Raw genomic sequence first — 25,912 nt, 5'->3', positions numbered from 1 at the left:
ATTTTCTTCAGGATTTGGTTGATAATAACCCTTTGGGAAACATCAAGTGACAYGAACCAACCTTGAGCAGTGCCCACAGATCATTATCAATCCCCACACCAGCCTTMAAGCAGCATCMCTCCCTTTATCGAGCCACCCCCAGAAACACAGAGCCCCTGCAAAACATTTCCAAACACACAACATTCCAAAGGGATATTACAGCTTCTCTGGAAAACAGAGCGTCTTTATCTGACACACCCACAATACAGGGGAGATTGAAGTGAGGTCGTTGAAAACCGTGGTGTCATTTCAGTGTTTGGGGAAAATGAAGCAGCCAGAGGTAAATCCCAGCCACTCGCCTGCTGATCTCTGTTGGAAAAGGGGAAAGCCTTGCAGCAGGTCCTGAGAAGGGGAAATCCAGGCTGTGAGGACAAGATAAACAAAAAGGGAGGAGAGAGATGTGTGGTGGCTCCGGGGGTACGTGGCAGCCGAAGCCCACGGGTGTGAAGTCCACGATGTGCAGAGAACTTTGGAATAAGGCAGCTTTAATGGGAAGGATGCACAACCCTAAAAAAAAAACGGAAAAAAAATATAACCACAAATAATGCAATGGAAGAGAAGGCTTTGGGGAGAGCTCACTGTGGCCTTCAAGTACCTGAAGGAGGCATATAAACAGGAGGGAGAGGGACTTTTTATACAGGCAGATAGTGACAGGACAAGGGGGAATGGTTTCACACTGCCAGAGGGCAGGGTTAGATGGGATATTGGGAAGGAATTGTTCCCTGTGAGGGTGGGGAGGCCCTGGCACAGGGTGCCCAGAGAAGCTGTGGCTGCCCCTGGATCCCTGGAAATCTCCAGGGCTGCGTTGGATGGGGCTTGGAGCACCCTGGGACAGTGGAAGGTGTTCCTGCCTGTGGCAGCGGGGTGGAAGTGGATGGGCTTAAACATCTCTCCCAAATCAAACCGTTTTCTGGGACTCTCTGAAATGTAAAAACCCATCCCAACACCCGGAATAGCCCACGGAGCTGCCGCTACCAAAGCGCATCTCCAGCACTCCCTCCTCACACAGCCATCCCTGCCCAAACCCTGCAAGGGGTGAAGCTGCACCAGGAGCTCCCCAGGGCTTTGGAGCAGCTGCAGCCAGGCTGGCACGGATCCCTGCCTTCCCAGACCGGCCAGGAACACGCTGCTCTGGGCTGCACATGTGTCACCTCGGGGCGCCCAGACCCCCGAGTTATGTGCTTCATTTCTGGGGCTTTGCATCGCGACACGTGTGGGGGGAGGGAGTGCTCTGCAAGCGCTGGTTTGGGTGATTTASTGGGATTAAATTTGGAAAGGAAACRTTGAAACACCCACCGGAGCCCYGCAGTTAAGGTTGCAGCACCTCTGTCATGCYGTGTCCGGGAGGGACGGGTTCCAGACAGCCGTGCCCAGGGCTGGTGSGGGCTGTTTCGCCGTGACTGGCTTCATTTCAGAGCTGTCCGAGCTGTTCATAATCYCTCAAACCAAGAGTTGAGCTGGATTTTGTCTTCTGCGAGTAGAACAGTGAGACAGGCTGGATTTCCACCTGCACTTCTGCAGATACAAGGGTTATTGAGCATCCAAGGACACAGTCACTGTTCTGCTTCAAGCTGCACAGCACAGAGGCTCATTTTTCTTATTAATCTTCTTATTTCCTCATCGGGATCTTCCCAGAGAAATCGAAAGAGGCCAGGAGGTGTTCATGGAAAGAAGGTTTGAGTACCATGTCACTGAGCTGCCAGGGAGRTGGCAGCCGTTGGTCATTTCAGACCTGCTTAAATCCCTCTCTCAGGCTCCTCAGAAGTGCTTCTCCCACTGGTAAATTGCCACGGAAACACACTCCACATTTCCCATCCTCATTCTTTATATTATTACAATTCTTTTTTTTTATACACATAACCAGGCTAGTTTTGCGGTGTGTGGGGGAAGAAAAAAAAAACCAACAAAAAAAAGGGATTTCAAGGCATAAATAATATAAAAAGGCAACCATTTTGAAACCAAGATACATTCATATGACACTACTACAAAAAATAAATAGTGACTCTCTCTGTTATAATTAACATCCCCCCGTCACTCCCTCTCAGCGATGCTGCGGTGCAGTTCCCGGCGTTAARTGGGGACAACGGTCACTTCCTCAGGTTTCCCGCAGCTGGAGCTGACGAAGGTCCCCAGAACCATTTAGGGTGACTCCGGATGAACTCCATCCTGGTTTTTCCTTACAGTCCTTGGAAACAGGCTGCAGAATGAGGGGACTCCAACTCAAAATGTGGTTCGACGTTTCCGAGTGCACGCAGCTGCCGCCTGCAAAGCAAGAGCAGGGYGGGTTGGTTGTGTTGGGTTTTTCAGGAGATTGTGTCAGCTCAACWGACCCACATGCCCCAAAAACTCTTAATTCCACTGTGTTAGTGATTGAGATATGGATTTTGTTTAGGAGGTTGCACACCAAAAAAAAACGTCTTTTATAATAACTCAAACCATCAACAATTCGTCTCTATTCACATAAAATGTATAATATATAAATATAACTTATTCTTTTGTTCCTCTTCTTATTTCTTCTCTGTTCTTTTCCCAAAGTCCCACTTCCCTGTAAACTAATTTTCCTATATACTAGTTGTATTTATTTACCCAAGATTTTTTATTTATTACAACAAACAGCTCTCTACTGTCCAAAGCCTACACCCCACAGCAGTGGGTGATGCTCTTTGGGCTCAGGCTCATTCCCACCGTGGCAGGCACAAGCACAGGGCCCGTATCCAACAGCTCACAGGGAGGTCAGCCCAGCTCCCTCCCTGTGCCTCTGGGATGGCTCTGAATGCCCAAGTGCCAGCGGTGTGGGGCCATGGGTGTGCTGTGAGTGCAGCATCCATCAGTCCCAGCATCCCTGTGTGCTCCACCAGCCCTTTTTGGAGACATCAATCACAAGGGCAGGGCAGGGCCAGGGCACTGGGGCAGCACCGCTCCCACTCCCCACAATGAGGAAGGCAGGATGCTTCACCTTCCTTGGAGCCTGATCCTACAAGGGTTCAATTACTGCCTTCTCCACAGTAAATCCAGTCCCTACAGGTGTCCTAGGGAATATTCCCAGCCTCACAGGCAGCAGTGACATGCTGCAGGGTGCCTCACCGTCCGTGCAATCCACGGAGAGCCGGCTGAGGCTCTCCCGGCAGCAGGGGTGCTGGGCTGGGGGCTGCTCCGTGCTCTCCCCGCCGCTCTCCTCCAGCCGGGGGCTGCACTCGGGGCTGGCCGAGGCCAGGCACATGGCCACCATCACATGGGGGCTCAGGGGCTTCATCTCCACACCGTCCTGCTGGAAAGGGGCTCCGAGGGGCACCACGGGCAGTGCGCTGCTGCTGAAAGTGCCGTTGGTTTTGGTGAAACACCTGCGGGAGGGACAGAGGCCAAAGTTACTCAGAGCAGCTTCTTTCCCCCCTTTTCTTGAGAAAATGTGACTTCTAAGTGCTTTACCAYGTCAACAATCAGAGCATTTGTCAAATCAGTTTTAAATATATTTGGAGCAATTCTGACATCAAGAAAAGCACTGAGTGGRTTTTTTTCTCCCAGCAGACAGCTGAAAACATTCAAAACACGCTCAGCTCCTTCCCCCATCAATTGAGACCCAATGACCTGACTTGTGAGTCCATTTCTCCATCAAAGCAACTCCATAAAACATGTTTTCACTGCCAAGATAAAGAGCTCAAATTTGAAACCCAAGCAGCAAACTTAAGTGCCTCAGAAAAAAAATACTAAGTGTTATCGGAGTGAATGCAAATTAGAAAAATAGATGCAATATAACAAATTTAACCCCCCTTTCTGTTGTGTGAGTCAGAAWGTGGCACTTGATACCTGAATAAAGCTGTGGAATTGAAGCTGAAGTGCTGAMTCAATTGTTACAGCTGAGGTATTTGAGCTTTAAACAAAAAGGARCAGGATTTTGACACACACACCATGGCKGGACGAGGGAAAACACCTCRGTGTKTGCAGCCCCGTGAACAATGTGGCCTCAGGGAACATTTATATAAACAATTGGAAAAGCCATGAAAAATCCGTAACTACCCCAAATGTAAAAGGCTCACTTGTACAGCCATCACAAACTTTGAGAAACCACACTCCATAATGCTCCTGCAGGGCAGGATGGAGATGGATCCGCAGATAAAAACATGGAAATAAGGATGAAGAGTGTTCACACCCTCCAGTGACACTCCAAAACACTCCTGTGACAGCTGAACAGGCTTCAGGTCTCCATGTGCTGGTGCAGATACAGCTCTGAGCACCCTTCTTCTCTTTTCTTCCTACCAAATGTAAATCCATCCCTCCCCTGCTCTGCTCACAGGGGTCAGCCCAGMGCACTGATCCCTGGGGCTGCTTGAGACTGGCATTTGAAACATAAAAATTGATCCCTGGGACCTGGGGATCCTGCTGGCACAGAGAGCAGCACCCTGTGCTGCTCCAGACTGATTCTGGCCCAAAACTGAGCAGAGWGGATGAAAAATTTCTGGAAAAGAAGGGAAGATGGACTCGGGCACCAGCAGTGCCAGGGCAGCAGCCAGCAGAGCTGACCTCGACAGCACTGAGCTCAAAAAGATTTAAAACCAGGACATGTTAAGCTTGGCAGTCTCAGTAAAGACCTGCCCAAGTCCCAGAAAACAATTTAATGTCATTAAAAAGGTCACAGCAATGCTGAAAACCATCACAGTGGAGGGACCTGTCCTAGAGCCCTGCCTGGATCCTCAGCTCAGTCCTGAAACCTGACCAAAACCAGAGATCAACACTGCCAGAACCAAAAGAGCAACAAAACATCAACAACAACAGAAATAAACTTGTCAGAGGAGGAATTGCAGTGAGCTTCCCTTCCAGCAGAAGCTTCACCTTCACCAAAACAGGGGACAAACGAGTTCCCCCTGGAGCCTGCTCCCCTCCCAAAAGCTCTGAGGATGGAGCAGCACCAAGCTTCAACCTTCACTCTCCTATTTTGTCCTTCTGCTCCTGTAGCTGCCTCCAAAATCATTATTCCAAGTACCAAAATACCACAGAAGCCACGGGAGAATCCACATGAAACACATCTGGTCCTCAAACAAATCCATTTATTAGTTTGCCTTTCTCTCCGCAGAGGTTTTGACTGTGCTCACTCATTATTTAGAAAAAAGGCTCGGAGAAACCCATCTAAATGTTTGGGTTTGCATGTTTCTGGGGGTTTCTTCTYAAAGATACAGAGGTCAGGGTAGCTCTCTGTATTATTGCAAGGGCTTGAAGGATGTTTCAACACAGCAGTTCAGCCTTTTAAGTTTCAATAACCACATTTTGATGGAAACTAGCCATGGGGATATCCAGAGCAGAGTGTGCAGGAAGAGTGACGTAAAATCCCCACTGCAGAAAACACATTTTCTATCAATTCTCAGTGCTAAAACCCTACCAAACCATATTCTAAAAAAAAAAAAATTAGATGAAAAAGCTGGAAAAACAAACTGATGCTCCTCCATTTGAATTGTGCATTTCAGATTTCTGATTAAAAATAYAGTGAATTTGCAAAGGAGAGCGATCTGCAAAAGCGTAAATTCCTCTGCAAACATCAGGTACCTTGAGAGCTTTAGCACAAAGGCACAAGAGAAAAAAAAAAAGATCAATTCTCAATCCTGTCAACCACAGGCTTTGTCCACAATAGCAAAGCAGGTCTCCAGGTTTCAGCAGCTTCTCCCTCTGGCAGGGCTCCACGAGCAGTTATGAGGGATAAAGTGCTAATTTAAACAGAAGACCCAGGGATTTCAGCACTGGAATAATAAAACCAGCTCTGAGATGGCTGTTGCTGAGAACAGCCATGAAATAATGCTCAACCTTTAGGATTCATTTGCACGTGGTCACAATTCACATAACTGCTAAAATTCACCCCAGATCAGTGACAGCTCCAGGGATTTGGTGGGATTGGATCAGTGAGGAATTCACAGCACCGAGGACATGCTCTCAATCTGGAGACCTCCCCCTGCCAGAGATGTGTCCACCTGAGCCTCCCCTGGGTGCAGARGGAGCTGCCTGACCCAGCACATGAGGGGCAGTGGTTCCAGGGTGGGACAAGGAAAGGACTCTCCTGCCACCAGCAAAGATGGGTCGGGGACAGCCCTCACCTGTGCTGCAAGGTTGAACAAAACAGGGAAAATGCTCCAGCCCCAAATTCCCATTGCCAAAACCTACTGACTCAGCTGCACTAACCCACCACGCCTTCCTCCTCCTCACCCTGGTCATACACCCAGCCAAAAATGGTTGAACAAAATGGGGAAAATGCTCCAGCCCCAAATTCCCACCTGCCAAAACCTACTGAGAAGACTGCATTAGCCTTCCTCCTCCTCCTCCTCACCCTGGTCATACACCCAGCCAAAAATGGTTGAACAAAATGGGGAAAATGCTCCAGCCCCAAATTCCCACCTGCCAAAACCTACTGAGAAGACTGCATTAGCCTTCCTCCTCCTCCTCCTGGCCCTGGCCATACACCCAGCTCCCTGGTGTAATGCTGAGGCACGTCCTGGCCTCTCCATTCCCCTCTCCCATGTCCTCTTCCCATTCCCCCAGCGCCAGCACAGGAACAGAGCGCTCTGGACACGCAGCTCTCCTGCCAAACCGAGGTTAATGATCCCCTCCGGGCTAAGGCAGCTGTAGGGGACAATTTGTTTCCCTACCAAGCAGTCAAATATAGAATGGGGCTGTGAAAACTCAAAGTTCAGGCCCTGCTGATGACCCGTCTGGGAGGAGCAGTGCGGTTGCAGGGGACTGGACTCTTTCCCTCACTTTCTTAGGGGAAAAAAAAAGAGCAAATAAAAAATTCAATGTGTTTAAAACTGGAACCAAGCTTTTAATTACAGTGTAACATATGTGGAGTGTTCCAAATTACCCCCAGTCTCAGTTATCCTGTTAAGAGCTGCTGCACAGCATTGCCCTGTGAGGGAACACACTGGGCTCTCCTGGCACCTGCCAGGGACATTGGTCCAGGCAAGGCAGCCCCAGCTCCATCTGTCATGCACATATTTATGGAAGGAGGAAGGATTCAGAACCTGTTATAAGTGATATTTCAAAATGTAAAACCATGAAAATAAAGTGAATGTGTTTTCTGCCTTCAACAAAGCTTTGTTGTTCCATAGGGGTTGGATTCGATGATGCTTGTGAGCCCAACTCAGAATATTCAATGATTCTGTGATTAATTYCAACTCAGCTTCTCCAGATGCACACCCAAAGGCAGCTGAAGATTTTAACAATACAGAAAAATCAAAGTATGATTGAAAAAAAAACTCAGCAGTCAGAGCAGCCCAGCTTGTCCGACTTTCAGTCCTCTTTATAATTACTAAAATAACCAGAGATTTAGTCAGAAGCCTACGAGGGTATTAATTCCAAAATTGAAAAATGTAACAATTTTTATTAGGTTTCCGACTCGCAGCAACAACGCAGAAGACAGATTTTCCCTTATTYTACACAAGAATCCCCTTTCCCATGAAAAAAATGCATCCCACTCTGACAGTGGCTGCTCAAACTCCTCCTGAAGGCCTCAAGAACTTCAAACCCCACGTTTTACAAAGGATAGCATTGTGAAGGCAAAGGGGTGAGCTGGTCAGCGTTCATAAGGGAATGTCAGGAAGTGTAAAATACAGAAGACCAATTAAATCCGATTTGACAAGCTCCATATGGAATGATTTTGTTATCTCAAAACTGAAGAAAACACAGGAAATAAGGATTTTTTTTAAAAAAAACGCAGTGCCCAACCTGCCTCACTTCCTAGAGAGCATCAGAGGAGAAAAGTGAGCTCTGGGGGTTTAACAACTTGTTTTATTCCATCCTGTGGACAATCCTCAACTGCTGACAAGGTCATCCAGGGAGCTCCTGGTGCCAGCCAGGACTGCAGCTCTCAGTTTTTGTCAGCCTCAGCTCCAGCAGAGCACCCAGAGTGAGGTTCTGCCCCCGTGCAGGTTCTTTCTCACCTGTTATTGTTCCGACAGTTCCGGCAGYTGATGCACTCCGAGGGGTCAGCCTGTGGCACCGCCGTGTACATCCCGCCACCCTGCAGCAGGAAGGGTTAATAATCAATAATTAGGAATCAAATCACTGTTCAGACACCCCAGAGAGGTGCTGAGGAGGCAGCTGAGCTCTTTGCCTCAGTTTCCCAGCTCTGATGGCATTATCAATGCCCTGCTCCGTGCTGTACATGGCACAGCAACACTGAGCGATTGTCCAACGGCCAGGGGAGAGCTTTGCCAGCGTGTGTGTCAGGGAAAAGTAAATAACTGCAGCTTAGACAAGTATGTGGTCATTTCCCTGGTCTGTTTTCAGCTTAATATGCTGAGGTTTAATTTAATAAACACACTGTAAATATATTTATTTTTAACGCTGATGACAGACATGAAAGCGAACTGCTGTTCATTAGCACACAAGGCTTGTTTAGGGAGACAGAGGATTAAATTTGCAGGGCTGATGTCACATACAAACCCATCCCACTTTCCTGTAATTACTCTGATTAGATCAGTTTACTTCACTACACTGGTTTTTGAACCGTTTCGTATTTGCACAGATGGGGTAATTCCTCAGCCAGCAATGACTCTGGGTGCGAGGGATTTTGTGTTGTTGGTTTTGGCTAACGGGGCCATTACAAGCCAGTCGAAATGCCCAGATTAACACATACCTCATTGTGAGGGACCAGGCAGACAGGGATGCAGGAGCCACTCAAACAGGGCTGCAGAGCCAGGCGTCCACACCAGGCTCCGGGAGGGAGCCAGGCTGGGGAGGCTCACCTGGCTTTTGGCAGAAGTGGTAGGGAACTTCTAGCAATCCCCATTTTTGCAAAAACCAGAGCTTATCCCAAAGCTTTTGAGGCACAGGGAGCACTGAGGAAATGCCTGATTAGTCTTGATTGCCATCCTGGCCAGTTTCTCCCTTCMTCATTTAGCCCAATCACTGAAACAATAAAGAGCGACCTAACGAGGATCAGAACATCCTGTTCCTCTSCCTGGCCTCGCCCACGTGCCAGCCCCAGCCCTTCTCCATGGGCAGGGATCCTGTGACATCGTGTGACTCAAACTTTCTACAACGTGGGGAAAGAAAGACTCAACCCTGTCACCAATTCCCAGGAAGAGAGAGGTGTTGGGTGGACACCTCATGGCACGGAGGAGCTCCAGGCACCAAGACCTGTGTCAGCACACATGTATTTCCTTCTTTTTCCCCCAAAAAATAAAAACAGGAGGGACAAAACATCAATGCAAACTCCCAAGCTTTCTCCTGGGCGAGCTTTTGAGCACTGCAAATCTTCCCTCCTTGAGGGCTTGGAGACTTTTGGAGAGTTTCACCCACTGGGAAGTTGGACAGGTCAAAAAAAACCCCAGTTTGGGTCTTGGTTGATCTTGAAAACAACCAAAAATGGGCACTTCTTGCTACACAGGCAGTCCAAGGACAGAATGGGGTGAAGAACTGACTGGTCTGGGCTCAAACTGGAGGGAATTGAAGTGGCAACTACTGTGCAAGTGCTAATTTGTTGTTCAATAAAACGAAGTGCTTGTGCTCAATTACCAACACAAACAATAGACCCATTTTTTTTCTCAAGAAACAGCATGGGTTATTCAGACTTTTGAACTTTTTCTTTCAGTTTTCCTGGGCAATGTTCACAGTTTTGAGTAAGTTTAGTAAGTTTGAATGCAAGCCATCTGTTTCCATAGACAATAATGAAATCATTATTCTCTCTTGGAAACRGGACGCATTTCAGCAAACGGAGTATTTTTCCACAGCATACAAAGGCTGGATCGCAGACTGAAATTGGTTTTTAATTTTATTTTCAATTTCAAAACAAAAAACGAGCCTGTCTCAACAGTCACAAACAGGGGGACTGGGGGGAAAAAAAAAAAGCAAAAAAAAGCAGCGTTATTGCGCTGCTGCAGTTCAAGATGTATGGGGCACTTCATTCCAYGGAGCCTCCTGCGCCATTCGTGCTTTGCCATAATTAATAGCACTGCTCAGAGTTACAGATCTGAAACAGGTGGGGGAAAAACGGGTGATCCATAAAGCTGCAGAATAAGCAGCTATAATTAAATGTATTTAASTTGGAGATTGAGAAATACCATATGTACGAGTAAAGTATCTCAAGCCCAGCGCTGAGGCATTCTCAGAGCTTACATGCTGTTAGGAGGAGGGCAGAGGCAGATTTCCCAGAGTAAGTGGAATTCTTGCTGTCATCTGATATTCTCAAATGAAAACCATGATGTTTGTATCACAAATATCAGCCCAGTTGCTTCCTCTGGGATAAGGAATTCAGTGGAACTGGCTGTTATCAATGGATGAGCATTCCCCCAGCTGAATTAAATCTGAATAAATCCCAAGGTCTGGGCTGAGCCCCCCACCCGGTGTAGAACCTTACGTTCACGAGGTGATGGGGGTGTTCATAGTCCACGTGTGTCCTGGACAGGGAGTTGGTGTGCCCTGGGTACAGCCCTGCTCCTCCTCCGCTCATGATCCCGTTGACACCGTTGCTGACTTTGTGGTGGACGTGGGGACAGCCRTTGCTGAGGCCATTGCTGAGGAAGTTGCCGTGGATGCTGCCGTTGACCCGGCTCGTCCCGGGTAAGGTCGTGTACTCCATCATTTGCCCATTGAGATCTGCCCCTTGGTAGAGGTAGCCAGGAGGGTCGTATTCTGCAAAACACAGGATTGCTGAAAGCACTTTCAGTGCTAAAGGAGCAACTAAACGAGCAGCCCTAAAATAGAAAGAAACTTGGTTTTTCTTTCTCTTAACTTTTTGATCCAACTCTGATATCCAAGTGCTTAGCACACAAACGCAGACATGGAAAACAGCCACGTCCTGGAGAGCAGACCAGAACTGTTGGTCTGCAAGGACATGGCTTATGTCAATCACTACGAGAGCACCCTAAAACCAGGCCATTTGTATCACCAACAGCCCCTCTGCTCTATCTGCTACAAGCTGCTTCCAGAAGATCTTCCTGGCTTGCAGCTGAAGACACTATCTTATCTTACAAGAAGTTTTGTTCCATTTCTCTCTGTAGGAGAGTAAGAACATTTAAAAATAACCACAGGCAAGAGGAAGGCTGATTTATGCACCAGGAGCAGAAGAGGCCAGTACAGAGGTTCTGCTGGCTCCGGGTTGCTGGTGGATGCAGAGCACCTTGCAAAGCTCCTGCCCCAGGCTCCTGCTGGCTAATGAACAGGTTTTCCTGATTAACACCTCTCTGGAAGACTTGGCCATGGAATGCCATCTCGTTGTGCAGGGCTAAGAGGGAATGAGGGACCGGTCCTAGAGCTGCAAGTTCTCTTTCTTTCCAGATGAACTCGAGAAAGGGAGAGATGAAGGGTTTAACTCTCCACATTTTAACAAGTGCTTATGATTACACACATTCTGCCTCTGCAACCATCAGAGACCCATGCAGGGGCTTCAAGTGAAACAAAAACTGCAGAAACTTTCCCACACCGTTCTCTGGGTGAAACCGCAGCACAGTCCTGCAGTGATGCAGCAGAACAGGGAGCATCAGGGTGAAGAAATGGAAACATTGCTGCTGTTAAAAACCCAAATCTGCACCTAAGGCCCCTCTGTACAAATCTCTACAGAAATGCCAGTTGGCTCACAACAGGAAACAGCAGCATGGACATTCCCAGAAATGGTCTCAGCAAAGGGAACCAACCCCCACTCACTCTGCATGGCGTTCTGCTGCCGGTTCTTCCACAGGCACATGGCGATGAAGACGATGAGGATGAGCACCATGACRCCCAGGACACAGCCCACAATCAGGTAGAGCATGTCACTGCTGCGCACGGGGCCGCTGGCCGGCCCGGCCCCGCTGCCCCCYGCCCGCTCRGGRGGGCTCGGTGGTGTGCTCAGGTCTCTCACGGGATATTCGGAAGCTCCCGGCGTGCGTTTCACTGGAGGAGCAGAGACAGAGTGTACAGCCACTAAATGCATTTTCTAAAAGTGATTTTTCATTATGAAATGAAAATAATGGKTGAGCCTGAGTCCTCGCAAAGAAAGCTTCCAAGTCAATATGAAATGCTACAGYGAGAAGGCCAGCTCCTATTGGGTAATAACTATTTGCCTTGGAAAATGGTGATTGATTTATCCTGCCGGCTCACCCGCTCTTTGAGGTCACTGGAACTTTAACGAGCCACTCGAGGTACCCATGGCAGCAACTGCTCCAAGAGCACAAATCTTTCCACTTCTGAGGTCAGGAAAAACCGCAACAGGCATTTCTCTTGCCYGGGCTCTGCCACATGACCTGCTCTTATCTGATGTGAACCCTGCTAACCCCCTTTCCAAACCATACAGCTCAAGACCAGCTGAGAGAGGAACAGAAAATCACTGAAAATGAGATGCTAGTTTAACCCAGGAATTGCATTTATATTAGTTTCCAGTACACCACAGTTCCGATTTGTTTCGTTTTAACACTAAAAACCTAAAAAGGTGCCTGGCTTAGGAGTGAGGCTGGTCAGAGAGACACGAGCACCTCCATGCAGCTATGCTGGATAAGCTGGATCATCCTGTAAGCCTGGGGGAGATGAATTTGAAGGAAGAGGCAGYGTGAATGACAGATTACATCTTGCCCGTTTTAAAATTAGACAAGAAAGTTATATTCCTTGCAGGAGGGAGACCAACTGTGCACGCAGCCTTGAAGCCCTGCAGCTCCTACTCCTTCYTTCAAAGGTTTCACTGCTCACTTCACTGGATTTTGATGCTTCCGCTCCCAGAGGGCTTTTTTCTTTTTTTTTCCTCAAACATTTTTTCATAGCCCCRCATTTGAAGTTTACTGTCTGCATTTTCCCTTTACAGCCTTACTTGGTTTTAGAGATTAAAGGAGACAGGAATCCTTCGCAAAATAAATGTGACTGCCATATCTGACACTTCCCGAGAACAGTACAAACTCTGTGCCAGAGGCACGCAGGATTAGGGATGGAGGCAGCCAACACAGCCATCAATTGCTGTGGTCTGCACTTATACAACGTGTCACAGAGCCCCRAAGACATAAAACAGACGTACAAATCAATTCTGTCATCTTCAGGCGCACGGTTGTCTCCTAAGGAGAGGCCATCAGCACAGMGCTATCTCAGAGGGCAGGCAAAGCTGCAGAGCTCTGCCGAGAGCCTCAGGAGTGCAGCAGATCRCTTTCCATATGTTCAAAACAATCCCAGCCTCGGAAGACAAAACAATCCTCCGAAACATTCCAGAAAATTATGGTCGCCATCGCAGCTGACGTTGGTGCTGCACAGAAAATTCCCCGTGGTGGATCTCTCACGCCCCAAACGCCTCACCTTTGGTCTCACAGATCATCACGTTGCTGTACTCGCTCTCCCCRCCCTCATTGTAGCACTGCATCTTGATGTCGTACGAGGTTTCAGGCTGCAGGTGATTTATCAGGTGCCACTGCTTTGTACCTGTGTGGGGGAGAAAAAAATAAATYAGTTCAGTCACTCACACAAGCCAGAATCACGGATGAGTGTGTCACAGGGTCCTTCTCTACAAATGCAGGRGCACTGCAGCTTGTCCTGCTAGCASAAAAATCTTTMCTAACAGTTTATGGACTTAGCTGAAACCATGGGCCATGACTGGCATTCCTGCTCATGGCAGAGGGYYGRAACTGGATGATCTTTAAGGTCCCTTCCAACTCAAATYATTCCACAATTCTGYAAGWCTTGAGTTATCTTGTGAAATTATTAGAAGAACCTTTTGATGAATTGAAGTGAGGGTTTTTTCCAACTGATTCTTTAAAGAAAGCCTTTCTCTAGAAAAGCCAGAACTCACTAAACTCAAAACTCAAGACATCTACACGTGTGCATTTAAAGTCAACAGCAGCCCTGAACACAGAACTGCCGAAGAGACTGGTTTAGGGTGGATTTTGATGACTATTTACAGTAGATTGGGTAAATAACAAGGGAAAATAGCACAGAAGGCTTGGGACAAGGGAAAAACTTGGCTGTGAGCAGATCCTCTTGCAGCCTGCACCCCTTGAGGCGTGAGGTGCCCCTGCAGCTGCCAGTGTCATGCAGGAGGGACACACCTGGGGTGCTCAGTTTGGCCAAAACTGCAAATAATTGAACATGCATTTTACAAACCATCCTGGGAACGCAGCGAGGCTGTCCCGGTGCCACTGCCCCTGCAGAGCCCAAGCCCAAGCCCGAGCCAAGCAATCTTYTCTAATAGGATGGTTTTGTCATCTCTGGCCCCTGGCCAGCATTTCATTTAGACACCCTCCTGAAGTACTGAGCACTTCAGGATAAATCACTCCCAGTTTTTACTTTCACGGGCTTGTGACAAATTTTACTAAACAGCGACCCTTTTTTTTTTTTTTTTTTTTAAGGGAGTTTAATTAACTGTTTGAGTGCTCTTAATCCCTCTTGGAAAATACCACCTTGAACTGTTTCCACTGTTTCTAAGGAACTGTCTACCACCTACTGATTTAAGCATTAATAAAAAGACTCGGGTGTGCTCGGCGGGCAGGGGCTGTCACTGGGATTCCTGCGGGACCCCAGCCCAGGTCCAGAGTTTCTGGAGGTACCCAGGAGGGTGAGGATGGGGTGGTCATTGTGGGATCCACGTTCAGCCCTTCCCTGCTGCACATCCCAGTGAGAACAGACAAGCCCCAGCTGAAGCTGGAACCGCCTTTCCCTRAATCGCACGTTTTCCCAAGATTCAGGCTCGGTTTTCCCGGCGCCCCCACCCCCAAGCATTCCTTTCGGTAATTACTGCACCAGGTTTTAGGTTTCCGCTTCAAACCATTAGTGGAACTGGAATCAGTACAGGCACTTTAACTGTCCTCTCCGTGCACCATTAGCAAGGGAAAACATTTAAACAACTGACATCAGACTGCATTTACATTTAAAATTCAATCGCCACGATCCTCRAAACAGAGAAATTCAGACCAGAAACACAGAAATTCAGACCTGGATACAAAACAGGGGTGATATTTTTGTTTTTGCTTGGAGTCGCTGAGACATACTGAGGAGCCATCAGAGTYAAGCTTTTTGCCTGTTTTTTCCTTCAAATAAAATCTGATTTTGCCTGTAGCAGCATTTATAAGGAAAAAAAAAAGTTTCTGCAGAGTTTTGAATGTCTCGAAAGACAAGACTTAACAGGAAGCTGTGAGGAAAGCCTGCGGCAAGCACTTAGCTAACACAGGCATCACAACACTTTTTCCACAACTCATGCAGTCATTTCAAGATAAAATTCCCTGTCAAAAAACAGACAGATTAATTCAAAGGTAACAGAGGGGGGAAAAAAAGTGAAGAACAAGTGATTTATAGCAAAAATACCTTAAGTCACATGTTGCTCTACATATTTCACATCAAGTGCTTCCAATCACAACTTAATTGAAAATAGTTCTCTCTCTCTCTCTCTTTTTTTTTTTTTTCCCCTCCTGAAAAGCTAATTTAGGGAAGCAGAGTAAAGAAAAGTTGAAGTTTAAATCTTTCCACCAAGTGATTTCTGTTGCAGGCTCTGGCAGAGCGGAGCAGCTGCTAATGGTTTCAGACTGCCACAAAGAGTTCAATACACACACGCTCGGGGGAAAAAAACCCTGAAACAAGCTAATTTCACAGCACAGTGGAGCCCACTTAAACAACTCACTGCTCAGTGTATAAGATTTATAAACACACAGGTTCTGTCTAGCAAAGGCTAAAATACATTTGCAGATGAAGGTGCAGCCTGCATAAGGTTCTTTAAAGCCTCTGAGCTCAAACTCTGGATCTTTAATAGCTTTATAGTGTGCAAAAGCTTATGTCATGCATCAAAGTACTATGTGCAGTATTGTCTGGCAGGGGAAAATTTTCAAAATAAAGGCCCATTCCTCTTGTAACTGAAATAAATGAGGGGGAAAAAAATAATTAACGTCATCGGGCCAGAATGAGATCACTGMGTTCGCTCAGGCCGAGCAATAAGGACATTAAATAAAATATTTTTAAAAGGGTTTTCCACTTCTGGACTAATATAGACATTATCTAATAACTTCTTCCAGGAAAATGATGATCTAATATGCACAGGGGAAAAAAATAACTTGATTAAAAGGCAAAACGAAGCACAAACCTACCTGCATTTGCAGAGTGCTACAGCACTTGAGGCTAAAAACAACTTCCTTATAGCAGGAGAAGTGATTAGGTGGGGTAAGATAGAAAGGCAATTACACACGACGTACTGCCAGCCTAGAAAGTCCATGCTGGGGTAAATAATTTTAAAAGCCTGCTAGTTGTTAGTGCAGTCTGTAACCCAGATGTTTTTATCCTGGGTTAAACCTCATTTACACTGCTTTCTCTTTACACAACTTGAAGCTACACCAGTTTAAATAGACCTTCATTAAGGATTTGCAGCTGTATAACAAGCCACACTTTAAACCCAGTATTTAGTCCTCAAGCTTCCATGTCAAAGAGGCTTCAGAAGAAGAAACCAGCTCACGTGTGGGCAAAACCCCACGTTGGGTAGTTGAGATAGCTCCTTCTGTGAGATATATTGTAAAGGCTTTGCTTGGGAGAAGCAGTTTAGATTTCATATAAACACAGCCAACGTGGCTGCACCGGTGTCCTTCCCCCCAGCGCAGTGCCCCAGGCGTGCCTGCACCGTACCGTCCACGATGTCCCTCTTGTAGTCACTGTCRTTGTCRCTGTCYGTGGGYCGGTAATAGATATAAAATCCTTGGATGGGTGTGTTGTTGTTGCTTGATGTAATGTACTGCAAGAGAATTTTAAAAGAATGCATGAGAGAAGGAAAGTTTTAACCGAGCCCTGCTGAGTTGTCATCACCTAGCATCTCATGCTCTGGAATTATGAATATTTTTAATATAGTTGTGTAMGYAAAGGTGWYTGAACTCCTTGGAGTAGCARTAGTGTGGGATGGGKACAAGAGACTSAGCTCGGRCTRGYACTTTCCTCCCACATCRCTTCCCAAACCCTCAATTAGAGTTYGACCATGCAAAGCCTGAAAATCTTCATGATTGATGGAAATGGAAAAGTTAAAAYCATAAAACTCTTCAGAAAGAGTTAAGGTCACTCTAAAAATCAGCTCAAGAATCTTTTACTTTAACTTATGCAGCCTCCTGAGGAACTRGAGGTTATTTTAAGTTTATTATCCTTAACATCTCTTAAGGCTGAGCTAGCAGAGCAAACTAACACTGGGAACTCTACACATTAAATCCTCCAAAGTATACCAGGGGGTTAGATTTCAAAACAAGGGCAAAGAATTTCTGTGGGTTTCAATAAGGACTTTAAAGTACTTGTTTACAATAGACGAGGTAACAGGGGAAAGGAAAACGTTTCTCTAACATGAAACCTCCACTGGACACGAGGGAAGACGGCGGGTTTGAAACTCGCTCCCAGCCAGCCACCCCAGCCTGGATTGACAAAAGCAGCAGGAATTGCASGAAATGGAGCCAACTCACAGCTCAYGGCATGAACAGGGYTTGGGACAGAGTTAAGCCCACTGGTGCCTCTGATATGTCTGTGCCAGAGCAGGTGGACTGGGGTGGCTGTAGCCCCTTGCCGGAGCTGCCGGTTGGGCACATCTGGCGTAACCCGAGCAGGGGGTGTGGGGTCTCTGGGGAGCTGGAAGGGGAGCGGGGTGGAGGGAAGCTGGGAGATGGTGCAAGAGGCAGCAGACAACTGACTGAGGGCTGCCTCTGAGCGGAAAAAAGGGTGTGGAAATGGGGGAAAAGGGCTCCAGAGGCACATGTCCCATGAACTCCCCCAGTTCCACATGGACACGAAGCATCTCAGCCCTGCCCTAGGAACACAACCATCTCCAGGTCTCAGAGGGAGCAAAACCACCACACACAACTCAGCATCCTCAACCCTTAAACACCCCAGGCAGCACAAACCGTGGGACGCACGKGGGGCTGCCACACCCACCGTCCATTTGAGCATGATCTGCGTGTCGCTGATGGCCTCGGTGTAGGCGATGTGCGGCCCCGCGATGGGCCGGCTGGAGAAGCGGCTGCTGAAGCCGGCCACCTGGTACGGCCGCGACGCCGCGCTCCGCGGGCTCTCGCCGTAGTTGTTCACCGCGATCACTCGGAACCTGTACATTTCTCCTTTTAAGGGAAAGGAAGGAGCCGTTGGAGCGAAACGAGCGCTAGGAAGGGGATTCGAGGAGACTAAACAGATTGGGAAGCGCTTTTTGCACAACATCCAGTTAAAAAAGGCAGAGGAATCCTTGCCACAGACTGATGTGGAGATGCAAACAGCTTCTAGAAGTCACTTAAGGAAAACCAAAGGCTAGTGTATACACAAAGATGCCTCCMTCAACTCAGGAAGTCCCTGAACTGSTGGGCACTGAGAAGATGCTTCAAAGAATCCCTATCACCATCCACTACCTCTTCTCCTCTGCATTTTGCCTTCAGAGTTTTCAGGGCTGGACACTGGAAGAAGTCAAGACAGACATTCTTCCATTAATGCATTTTTCTCTACATTCTGAGTGTTCACTARAAGAACAATTAAGTTAAAAATAGCAGTGATACACAGCCCTTCTCTCCACATGAACAAGTATTAAATTATGGCAGGGATTTTTTCCACTTGGAAAGCCAGAAATCAACTCAAATTCATGTAACAAGCTCCTAGGCCATGCACCAAACCTAATCGAGCAGAAACRGGGTAAACCAAGCAGAAGTCGAAAKGGAACAACCSAAGAKCAGCRGTAATGGAAGATCATTTCTGATACCTGGCTCCAAGTTGCGAACTTCCACGGACAGTTTGGAGGGAGAGATGTTGTCAGCTGCAACGAGCCAGTCACTGTTGCGACCCAGGCGCTTGTACTCCACCTTGAARGCAGTGATGGGGGAGCCCCCGTTGGCACGGGGGATCCATGTGACATAAACAGATGATTCCGACGCCGTGGATATYGTGGGTCGGTCAGGAGCTTCTGGAACTGAAATGGGAAATTCGGTTGCAGGAGGATTAGAGTCAGCTGAAAGTTGATTTTCAGTAACAACGGATTAGACTCGCTGCTGATGATTATGTTGGATTTCACATAYTAGCAAGGAGAATCTTAAATCCTCCTGAAATCACCTTACTCTGCTGGAAAGGATGATGGGCAGACAGCAAAGGAATTGATTATCAGTACTGATTATCAATAATACATTCTTAAATAGAATATTATAAAATCATATGGTATYGCACTACTCCAACCATCTCTACATGGAAACAGACACACACACTAAGCAAACAGRAAAAACACCATTATCATTTTCAAGCCCCCAAAATTCCCCCAGACCCAATGGAACTTCAACCCATCTGCAGCAATGAGTGCTAGAGAAACGAGAAGGAAGAGAGAACRAAACATGCACCAGGATATACTTACGGAACTCACTGAAGTTACAGGCAGCAGTGGGACAGAGAGAAGGGAAAGAGGGGTGTTAGTAAAAAACACAGCCAMTTCCCATTTCCCCCTCTTCCCCTGGCTCTTTCTCAGTGGAAGGAAAGAGAAAAACCAGAGTATTTAGCAAAAAGGAACGGCAGGTTTAAAAATGACCTGCAAGAACATGGGCTGCAAGAAGTGAAAATTCTCTGGATTTTTGAGAGCCACACATGTGGGCAGCAGGATCCTTGGAAATCCTCTGTAACAGAGCAGCCTCAGAATAAACAGGAAATAGAGGAGGCAACACAAGCACCTGGARCACAGGTGAACTCAGATGCAGCTCTTTGCAACACAACTTTTGACACCCGAAGCACAAACCATCCACTCCCCTACCTCCACTGTGGCGAGACAGGTCCGGAAGGACGACACCGAAATTATTTGTGCCTTCATGAACAATGGGATGTTTGGGGATTCCTACGGGTGGAGATGGAGCCTGGGTGTTTTTCGAGGATGATGCTCTTTCTGAGAAGATTTGACAGACAGTAATCARTGCAGAGCCTGGGTAAGGAAACGCTGTTCATTAATGCTCACTCTACAAGGTCACTCCCTGCGGTGCCATCCTGGCTCCAAATCCCAAGCTGAGCAGTCAGAACAGCAATCAGGGAGTTTCTCTGGGAGAGCAAGAGAGATTTCTCCCACCAGCCCAGGGACTCAGGAGAGAATCCAACAGCAGGACCAACATCCACAGTGCTTAGTGGTGATGCCACCAGCTCCTGCCTGTGCTGCCGAGCCCTCTCATCACATCACTGGGTGGTTGGGAACATCACACCCTGAAATCCATCCTGGAAAAGGAGTAAAAATGCTTTGGGAGCCACTGGAGCCAGAACACCAGGCTGAGAGGGCTCTGACCTGCAGCAGTASGGATGGCAGGACAGTATGGAGCAGGACTTAGGGGTGGCAGTACTGACTCCTSTGAGTTTGCCAGGGATTGAGCACAGGACAGGGAACAGGAAGCATCATCTGGGTTTAATATGATGGGCTGTGACTGGTGGATTTGCTGCTGTGAAGTTTGCTTGGTCCTCCAATAAGTTGGGAGGGTTAGGAGGAAGACCATAATGAACTCCAGGATGTCTTTTATGGGAAAGTATGGGTGGAATGGGATTTTGCCACAGCTGGATACAATACCCTGGGGGTTTTTGAGCCTGACTCTTGGAGGAAGGTGGGGTGGAGGAATGTGGGGCCTGTGATGATAAAGGGAACAAGTATAGGGCAAACAATCAGGTAAGTGTAGGGCTTCCTACAGAGAATCCTCCTAAGGCTCATTCTCCAATGGTCTCTGCAAGGACAGGGGATGRCTGAGAAGAGGCTGAGGATGCCTGTGGCTCCTCAGAATGGTGTCTGGCCCCTATGAAGGGGGAGCAGAAGGACTCCTGTGTTACAGGAACCACAGTAGAACCCTCACCCCAGGCTGACAGATGCAGATACAGAAGGAGGCTCCCTTCGAAGCAGGTCAGGGATCAATCAGCCACAGTGAACATTTCCGTGGGTCTGGGTGAGGGCAGAGCAGCCTGGGCTCTGTCTGCTGGGCAGTGCAGGGTGAGCAGTAGGTCAGCCAGGATCTGAACTGTTAGGCAGATGCCTGGGAGGGATGCAAAGTTTCATCAGGCAGAGATGTTGTGGGGGCGGATAGGTCACTACTGGGGAGTTGTTGAGTTTTTTTAGCAGGGGGGGAGATTTTCAGAGGCTGGGGGCCATCAGTTTTGGATCTGGTCATAGAATGATGGTAAGGATGGAAAGGGCAAAGGATCTCAGTAGGCTTCACAAATTTCACGAATACATTACATTCTTAATAAAATTTTAAGCTATCCTGTCCTTCATAGAATCCCAGAAAGGTTTGGKTTGGAAGGGACCTTTAAAGCTCATCTTSTTCCACCCCCTGCCMYGGGCAGGGACACCTTCCACTATCCCAGGGTGCTCCAAGCCTYGTCCAACCTGGCCCTGAACAATTCCAGGGATGGGGCAGCCACAGCTCCTCTGGACACCCTGTGCCAGGGCCTCACTGCCCTCACAGGGAGGAATTCCTTCCCAATATCCCATTTAACTCTGCCCTCTGTCACTTAAAAGCCATTCTTGGACAGCAGTGTGAAAAATATCTATGTGTTTGTTGTGCTAAAGAGCACAGGCATCAGTGTCCAAGTTTGAAAGAAAAAAATGTTGTGATTAGGAATGCTATGCTTGCTGCTGTCTGCACACAACTATCAGAACAGCTGGCTTGTGGTCAGCAGAGATTGTCACTGAGGTGTCTGCAAAGCAAACCAGGAGCAGCTTTGTTGACATACAAAAACTCGGTGGCGCAGAGTTTCTGTTTTAGAGTTTCAGAAAAACTCTCTGTTTCTCTAAGTTTCAGAGTTTCTGAAAAACCTCAACAAGGACGGGCTGCTCCTTAAAGCAAGAGGAACCTCATGGTGTAAACCTTAATAAGCACCCCAAAAATAATATCATCAACCTTTTAACAGCTTCTCCTTACCAACAGCCCCCYGCTCAGGGAAGTTTGCCCTCGGGCAGTTTTAGCTATTAGAGGCTGCTGCAGAATATTTCRCATATGGCTCAGCAGATGCCATTAATGGACTGATGTCATGCAATAAATGTCTCTGGCAGGCCGGGACACAGGGCACATTGTGCTGCACCTACCCTTGCTGGTGCGGAAGGTCAGCATGGCYGGCTGGCCCTCGCCAGCAGCGCTCCTGGCCACCATCAGCACCTCGTAGAGGCTGGAGGGCTCCAGCTCRGTGAGGCGCAGCTCGTTCTCGCTGCCGGGCACACGCACCGTGTGCCAGCCGCCCGCCGCGCTCACGCCATCCTCCAGCTGTGGACAGGGGAGAAACTGAGTCAGACCACGGCAATCCTCACACCCCACACTGCCCCCACCAAGCTCTGCCCCTTGCGAGAACTCCTGCTGCTTTCCTACAYTCACCCATGGTTTGTCTCTACTACAAACCAGCACCCGCTTTGACAGCATTCCTTCGATAAACTTATTTTCCCTTTGCATGCACACACACACACTTGGTTTTGACTTTTTTTTTCATTGTCACTCGTGGCTAAAACTACAAGAGCCCAAACGATTTTCAAGGCTTCAGCCAGCCTTCASTGTGTGTAGCCAGCCTTAAGTGTGCTACTTAAGGACTGGACATGACTTTCAAGCCTTCAGTTCGTCCTTCAGCTGYGTGCCACTAAAGGGTTGGACACAATACCCTAACAAGATTTTCCCTGCACCATCCCAGCTCTCCCATTTTAAGGTATTTTAAAGTATACCTTATACTTTAAAGTATATACTTCAMCATTTTAAAGTATTTATTGTCTAAAACGGGCAACAAAAAGCATGTCTCAGTTAATCCTTAAGGCTGGGAAAAAAGTCAGACCAAAGGTTTGGGTTTATCTATGTGTGTTTCCTTCTTTTAAAAACAAAAACACTTTTTAACTTAGCAGTTAACCACCAGCTCCATTAAAAAAAAATATTCTGGGTAGTCTCTTAATGCTTGACCTTTGCAGGAAAACATTACTCCAAATCCCAAAGGAAAAGACAAAGATTCCACCAAAAATAAACTACTAAACAATATAAGACTTTAATAAAACATTGGAGGCAGATCTGAACACTGTGGATTATCAAAGGTTATGCCAGAGGTCTTTGTTCAACTATTTTCTYCTACAGCAACCACTCCAAGGCTTATACTCCCCCAATATTTTTTTCCTCTATTAAAAGAGGGAAATCAATAAAATAATTTAATGACACAAAGAAAGCACCACCCTAAAAGCCAGGATAAATTCCTGCCAAGAAACGCCTGAGTGAGCACATTTAACGTGGAAAGGGTTGGTGTGAGAGAAGGGAGAGCGTCAAAAAGGTCAAAAAGCATTCAGAGCTTCCAGGGCTTACATGAACCAACTGCCTTTGGATGAGGAATTATCACCAACAAATTCTGGCACTTGGTTTTCAGGAACCAACAGGTCAAAAATCTAAGCATTCGCTCCAGGCTAAGACAAGATTAGGATGTAGAGGATTAAAAAGCTTATGAAAAATAAATCAAACAGCTTTGCCACGCGGGAAACTGGTTTGCTCAGAATAGCAGATGCGGGCATTGTTTGGTTCTGGTTTTAGAGTCACAGAATCTCCTTGAGCTGAAAGTGGTTCACAAGGATCACCAAGTCCAACTCCTGGCTCTGCACAGGAGACCCCAGGAACCCCACCAAGTGATGTGAAGCAAAAGAGCTCGGTGTTGACACACCAATTGTAATGCCACAGTAAGTACTGCTCCACAAATTTTATTCTCCTTCATATTTCATACAGAATCACACAGAATGAACTGGGCTGGAAAAGACTTCAAGATCATGAAGTCCAACCTCCATATCAACTAAACCRTGGCACTGAGTGCCACATCCAGTCTTTYTTTAAACACATCCAGRGATGATGACTCCACACAATTCCAGTGTGTGATCAYCCTTGCAGTGAAGAATTTTTTCCTTAACATCGATTCAACAACTTCAGTTTGAAAAATCAGTCAGATTTTTCTAATATACATTTGACAACTTTCAGACTTTGAGTCCCTTTGGGATGCAGAGCAGCAAACTTGGTGATGTGCTAAGGTAGAACAGCTTCCCTTCTGCTCGCACACACAGAGTCAAGCTTGCTCACACAAATGTATTTTTAACCCCTGGAGCTCCATTCCCCATAATGACACTAAAGGGCAGAAAAGCCTGGGTAAATCTTACTTGGGACTGGATAGAAGAGGGTGTTTGTGACAATGCCAGCCATCCCTCAAACAAGCTGTGGGCACAGAACTCGTGCTGTGCTCTCTCTGGTTGACACCAGCACTGGTGGCTCCTCGAGGAACGCAAAGACATGTCCAGGGTGATGCCTTAGGATTTTTAGCTTCTAWATTTTCATGWAWCTRTATTCTCGTACTTCCCTAGTGTACAGCMCTAAAGCTCCYGTTCCCCCATCTTTAGACAAAACAATTCYTTTCTAGGCYKGAAATTYAAGGACACCTCAYTGCTCAGGGCCCTAAAACACRTAAATAASGSAGAACTGGGGTGAGCAAACTTGGGGTGGTTGACATTGTCACCTGAAGGTGYCATTGGAGAACTGGGGCCTGATATGTTCATAARACTGAGCTTATAAAAGGTGAWGATCTCATGACTCAGGRTCCATTTTGGGTGTAGCCTCATGAGGASGTWTTGTCTGCCTGTAATGTACCAGCAGGCCTGGATTAAATTTGCCTGCTTTTATTCCCTTAACTTTGCCTGGCCTCTATTTCAGCTGAGCCTTATTTCAGGCATCAGGAGAGCCCCCGGGGGAGCACAGACGGTACCTTTCTGTATTTGACAAAGTAGGCGTTGATGGGCAGGCCCCCRGCGCGTCCCGGTCTCCACACCAGGCTGTAGGTGTCCGGTTTGGGGGTTTGTGGTGGGCTCAGGATGATGGGGGCCTCGGGCGGCCCGGCCACACCCGGAGCTCTCTCGCTGTCCAGCGGCGCTTTGGTGGGTGCTGAGCTCGGGAACGCCGCTCCCAGGCTGGAGTCACCACTCTCCTGGCGCTGGGCAAGCTCTGGATGAGCTGTTTCTGCTGCTCCCGTGCCAGGCACCCGAGGAACTGCAAAGGGAGGCTCTGGTTACATCCCCACGGTGACATACACTCGGGGAACACTAAATCATCCCGGGGTGACATTTCCAAACAAGCCCCACAGGTCCAGAGGTGCCCACACAGACCCGAGCCCCATGCCAAGCTGTGGCCTGGGTGTTTTTTCAGGGCACAGCCAGTGGAGCTTGGTTTGTTTTATTTGGTTTGGTGTTTTTTTTTTTTTCACAGCAGCAAAAAGAGAAAACCTGAAACTCGAGGTCTGCAGGCACAGTTTGTATCTCCACTAAATTAAGTCATGGCAATGCATGTTAAAAGAAATAAATAAGTATACTGCTAAATTTGTGAGACAAACCGAGTAATTTGTACGCTGTTGTACAAGGAACTTTTCATGGCMTGTACTGGCATGCACACAAGAGGACATTCTCCTACCCCAGTTTCTGAGGTTTTAGCTGTAATTTGGAGAAGCTTTGAAAGCTGCACAACTCAACTACTTCATTTGAAAATTTATGCTCAGAATAAACTCGGTTTACAGGAAGATCTACATGCAATTTAATACCAACACATTTCTAGGAATCCWTCTCCAGCCTCCTCCATCCTATTTACTTTTGCTGGTATGAAAGAAAAAAAAAAAATCTAATATCAGTAGTCTAAAAGAGGCCATGAGACAAAAAAAAAAAGCCCTGTTGCGGGCTCATCAGAATTCCAGGCAGGAAAAGGATGGCAGGTTGGACATATGAGATTATCCAGGAYGAGAAAACGTCAGTGCTTAAAGCAAGAAGGTTTGGGAAGCAGCACAGCTCCTCAGGGCTGCACACGGCAGCAGCRGGACAGCCAGATGTTCAGAGCCCTGTCCGTCCTCTCAGATTTGTGTAGGTTTATGTTACGTGCTGGGGTCTGGAAGGGGAAGGGAATGAAGGGAACTTGGTTTACAAAACAAACAAATTCCTTGGTAATGTAAAGCCTAGGCAGTGTTAGCCCGGCTGACTCAG

At 47.4% G+C, this 25,912-nt stretch overlaps 1 protein-coding gene across 3 annotated transcripts in view; it reads right to left on the bottom strand.

The window, feature by feature from the left end:
- Positions 1 to 1,128: 1,128 nt before the first annotated feature.
- The window catches only part of CDON (cell adhesion associated, oncogene regulated), a 54,617-nt gene continuing 29,833 nt past the window's right edge, over positions 1,129 to 25,912 (bottom strand). For all 3 annotated transcript variants that reach the window (XM_057382066.1, XM_057382065.1, XM_057382067.1), the window contains 12 exons: positions 24,655 to 24,935; positions 21,983 to 22,157; positions 19,685 to 19,813; positions 18,656 to 18,862; positions 17,848 to 18,029; positions 16,570 to 16,675; positions 13,270 to 13,392; positions 11,662 to 11,889; positions 10,376 to 10,650; positions 7,956 to 8,035; positions 3,124 to 3,380; positions 1,129 to 2,301 (listed from right to left, as the gene is read on the bottom strand). In XM_057382066.1, coding sequence (XP_057238049.1) covers positions 2,135 to 2,301; positions 3,124 to 3,380; positions 7,956 to 8,035; positions 10,376 to 10,650; positions 11,662 to 11,889; positions 13,270 to 13,392; positions 16,570 to 16,675; positions 17,848 to 18,029; positions 18,656 to 18,862; positions 19,685 to 19,813; positions 21,983 to 22,157; positions 24,655 to 24,935 — 2,210 coding nt within the window. In that variant the 3' untranslated portion in view covers positions 1,129 to 2,134. The remainder of the gene's footprint in view (positions 2,302 to 3,123; positions 3,381 to 7,955; positions 8,036 to 10,375; positions 10,651 to 11,661; positions 11,890 to 13,269; positions 13,393 to 16,569; positions 16,676 to 17,847; positions 18,030 to 18,655; positions 18,863 to 19,684; positions 19,814 to 21,982; positions 22,158 to 24,654; positions 24,936 to 25,912) is intronic.

The sequence above is a fragment of the Malurus melanocephalus genome, unplaced genomic scaffold (assembly GCF_030028575.1).
Source record: "Malurus melanocephalus ecotype Western Australia unplaced genomic scaffold, MMel_1.1 scaffold_548, whole genome shotgun sequence".
NCBI classification, from domain to species: Eukaryota; Metazoa; Chordata; class Aves; order Passeriformes; family Maluridae; genus Malurus; species Malurus melanocephalus.
This window is presented reverse-complemented; position numbering and strand designations above follow the sequence as displayed.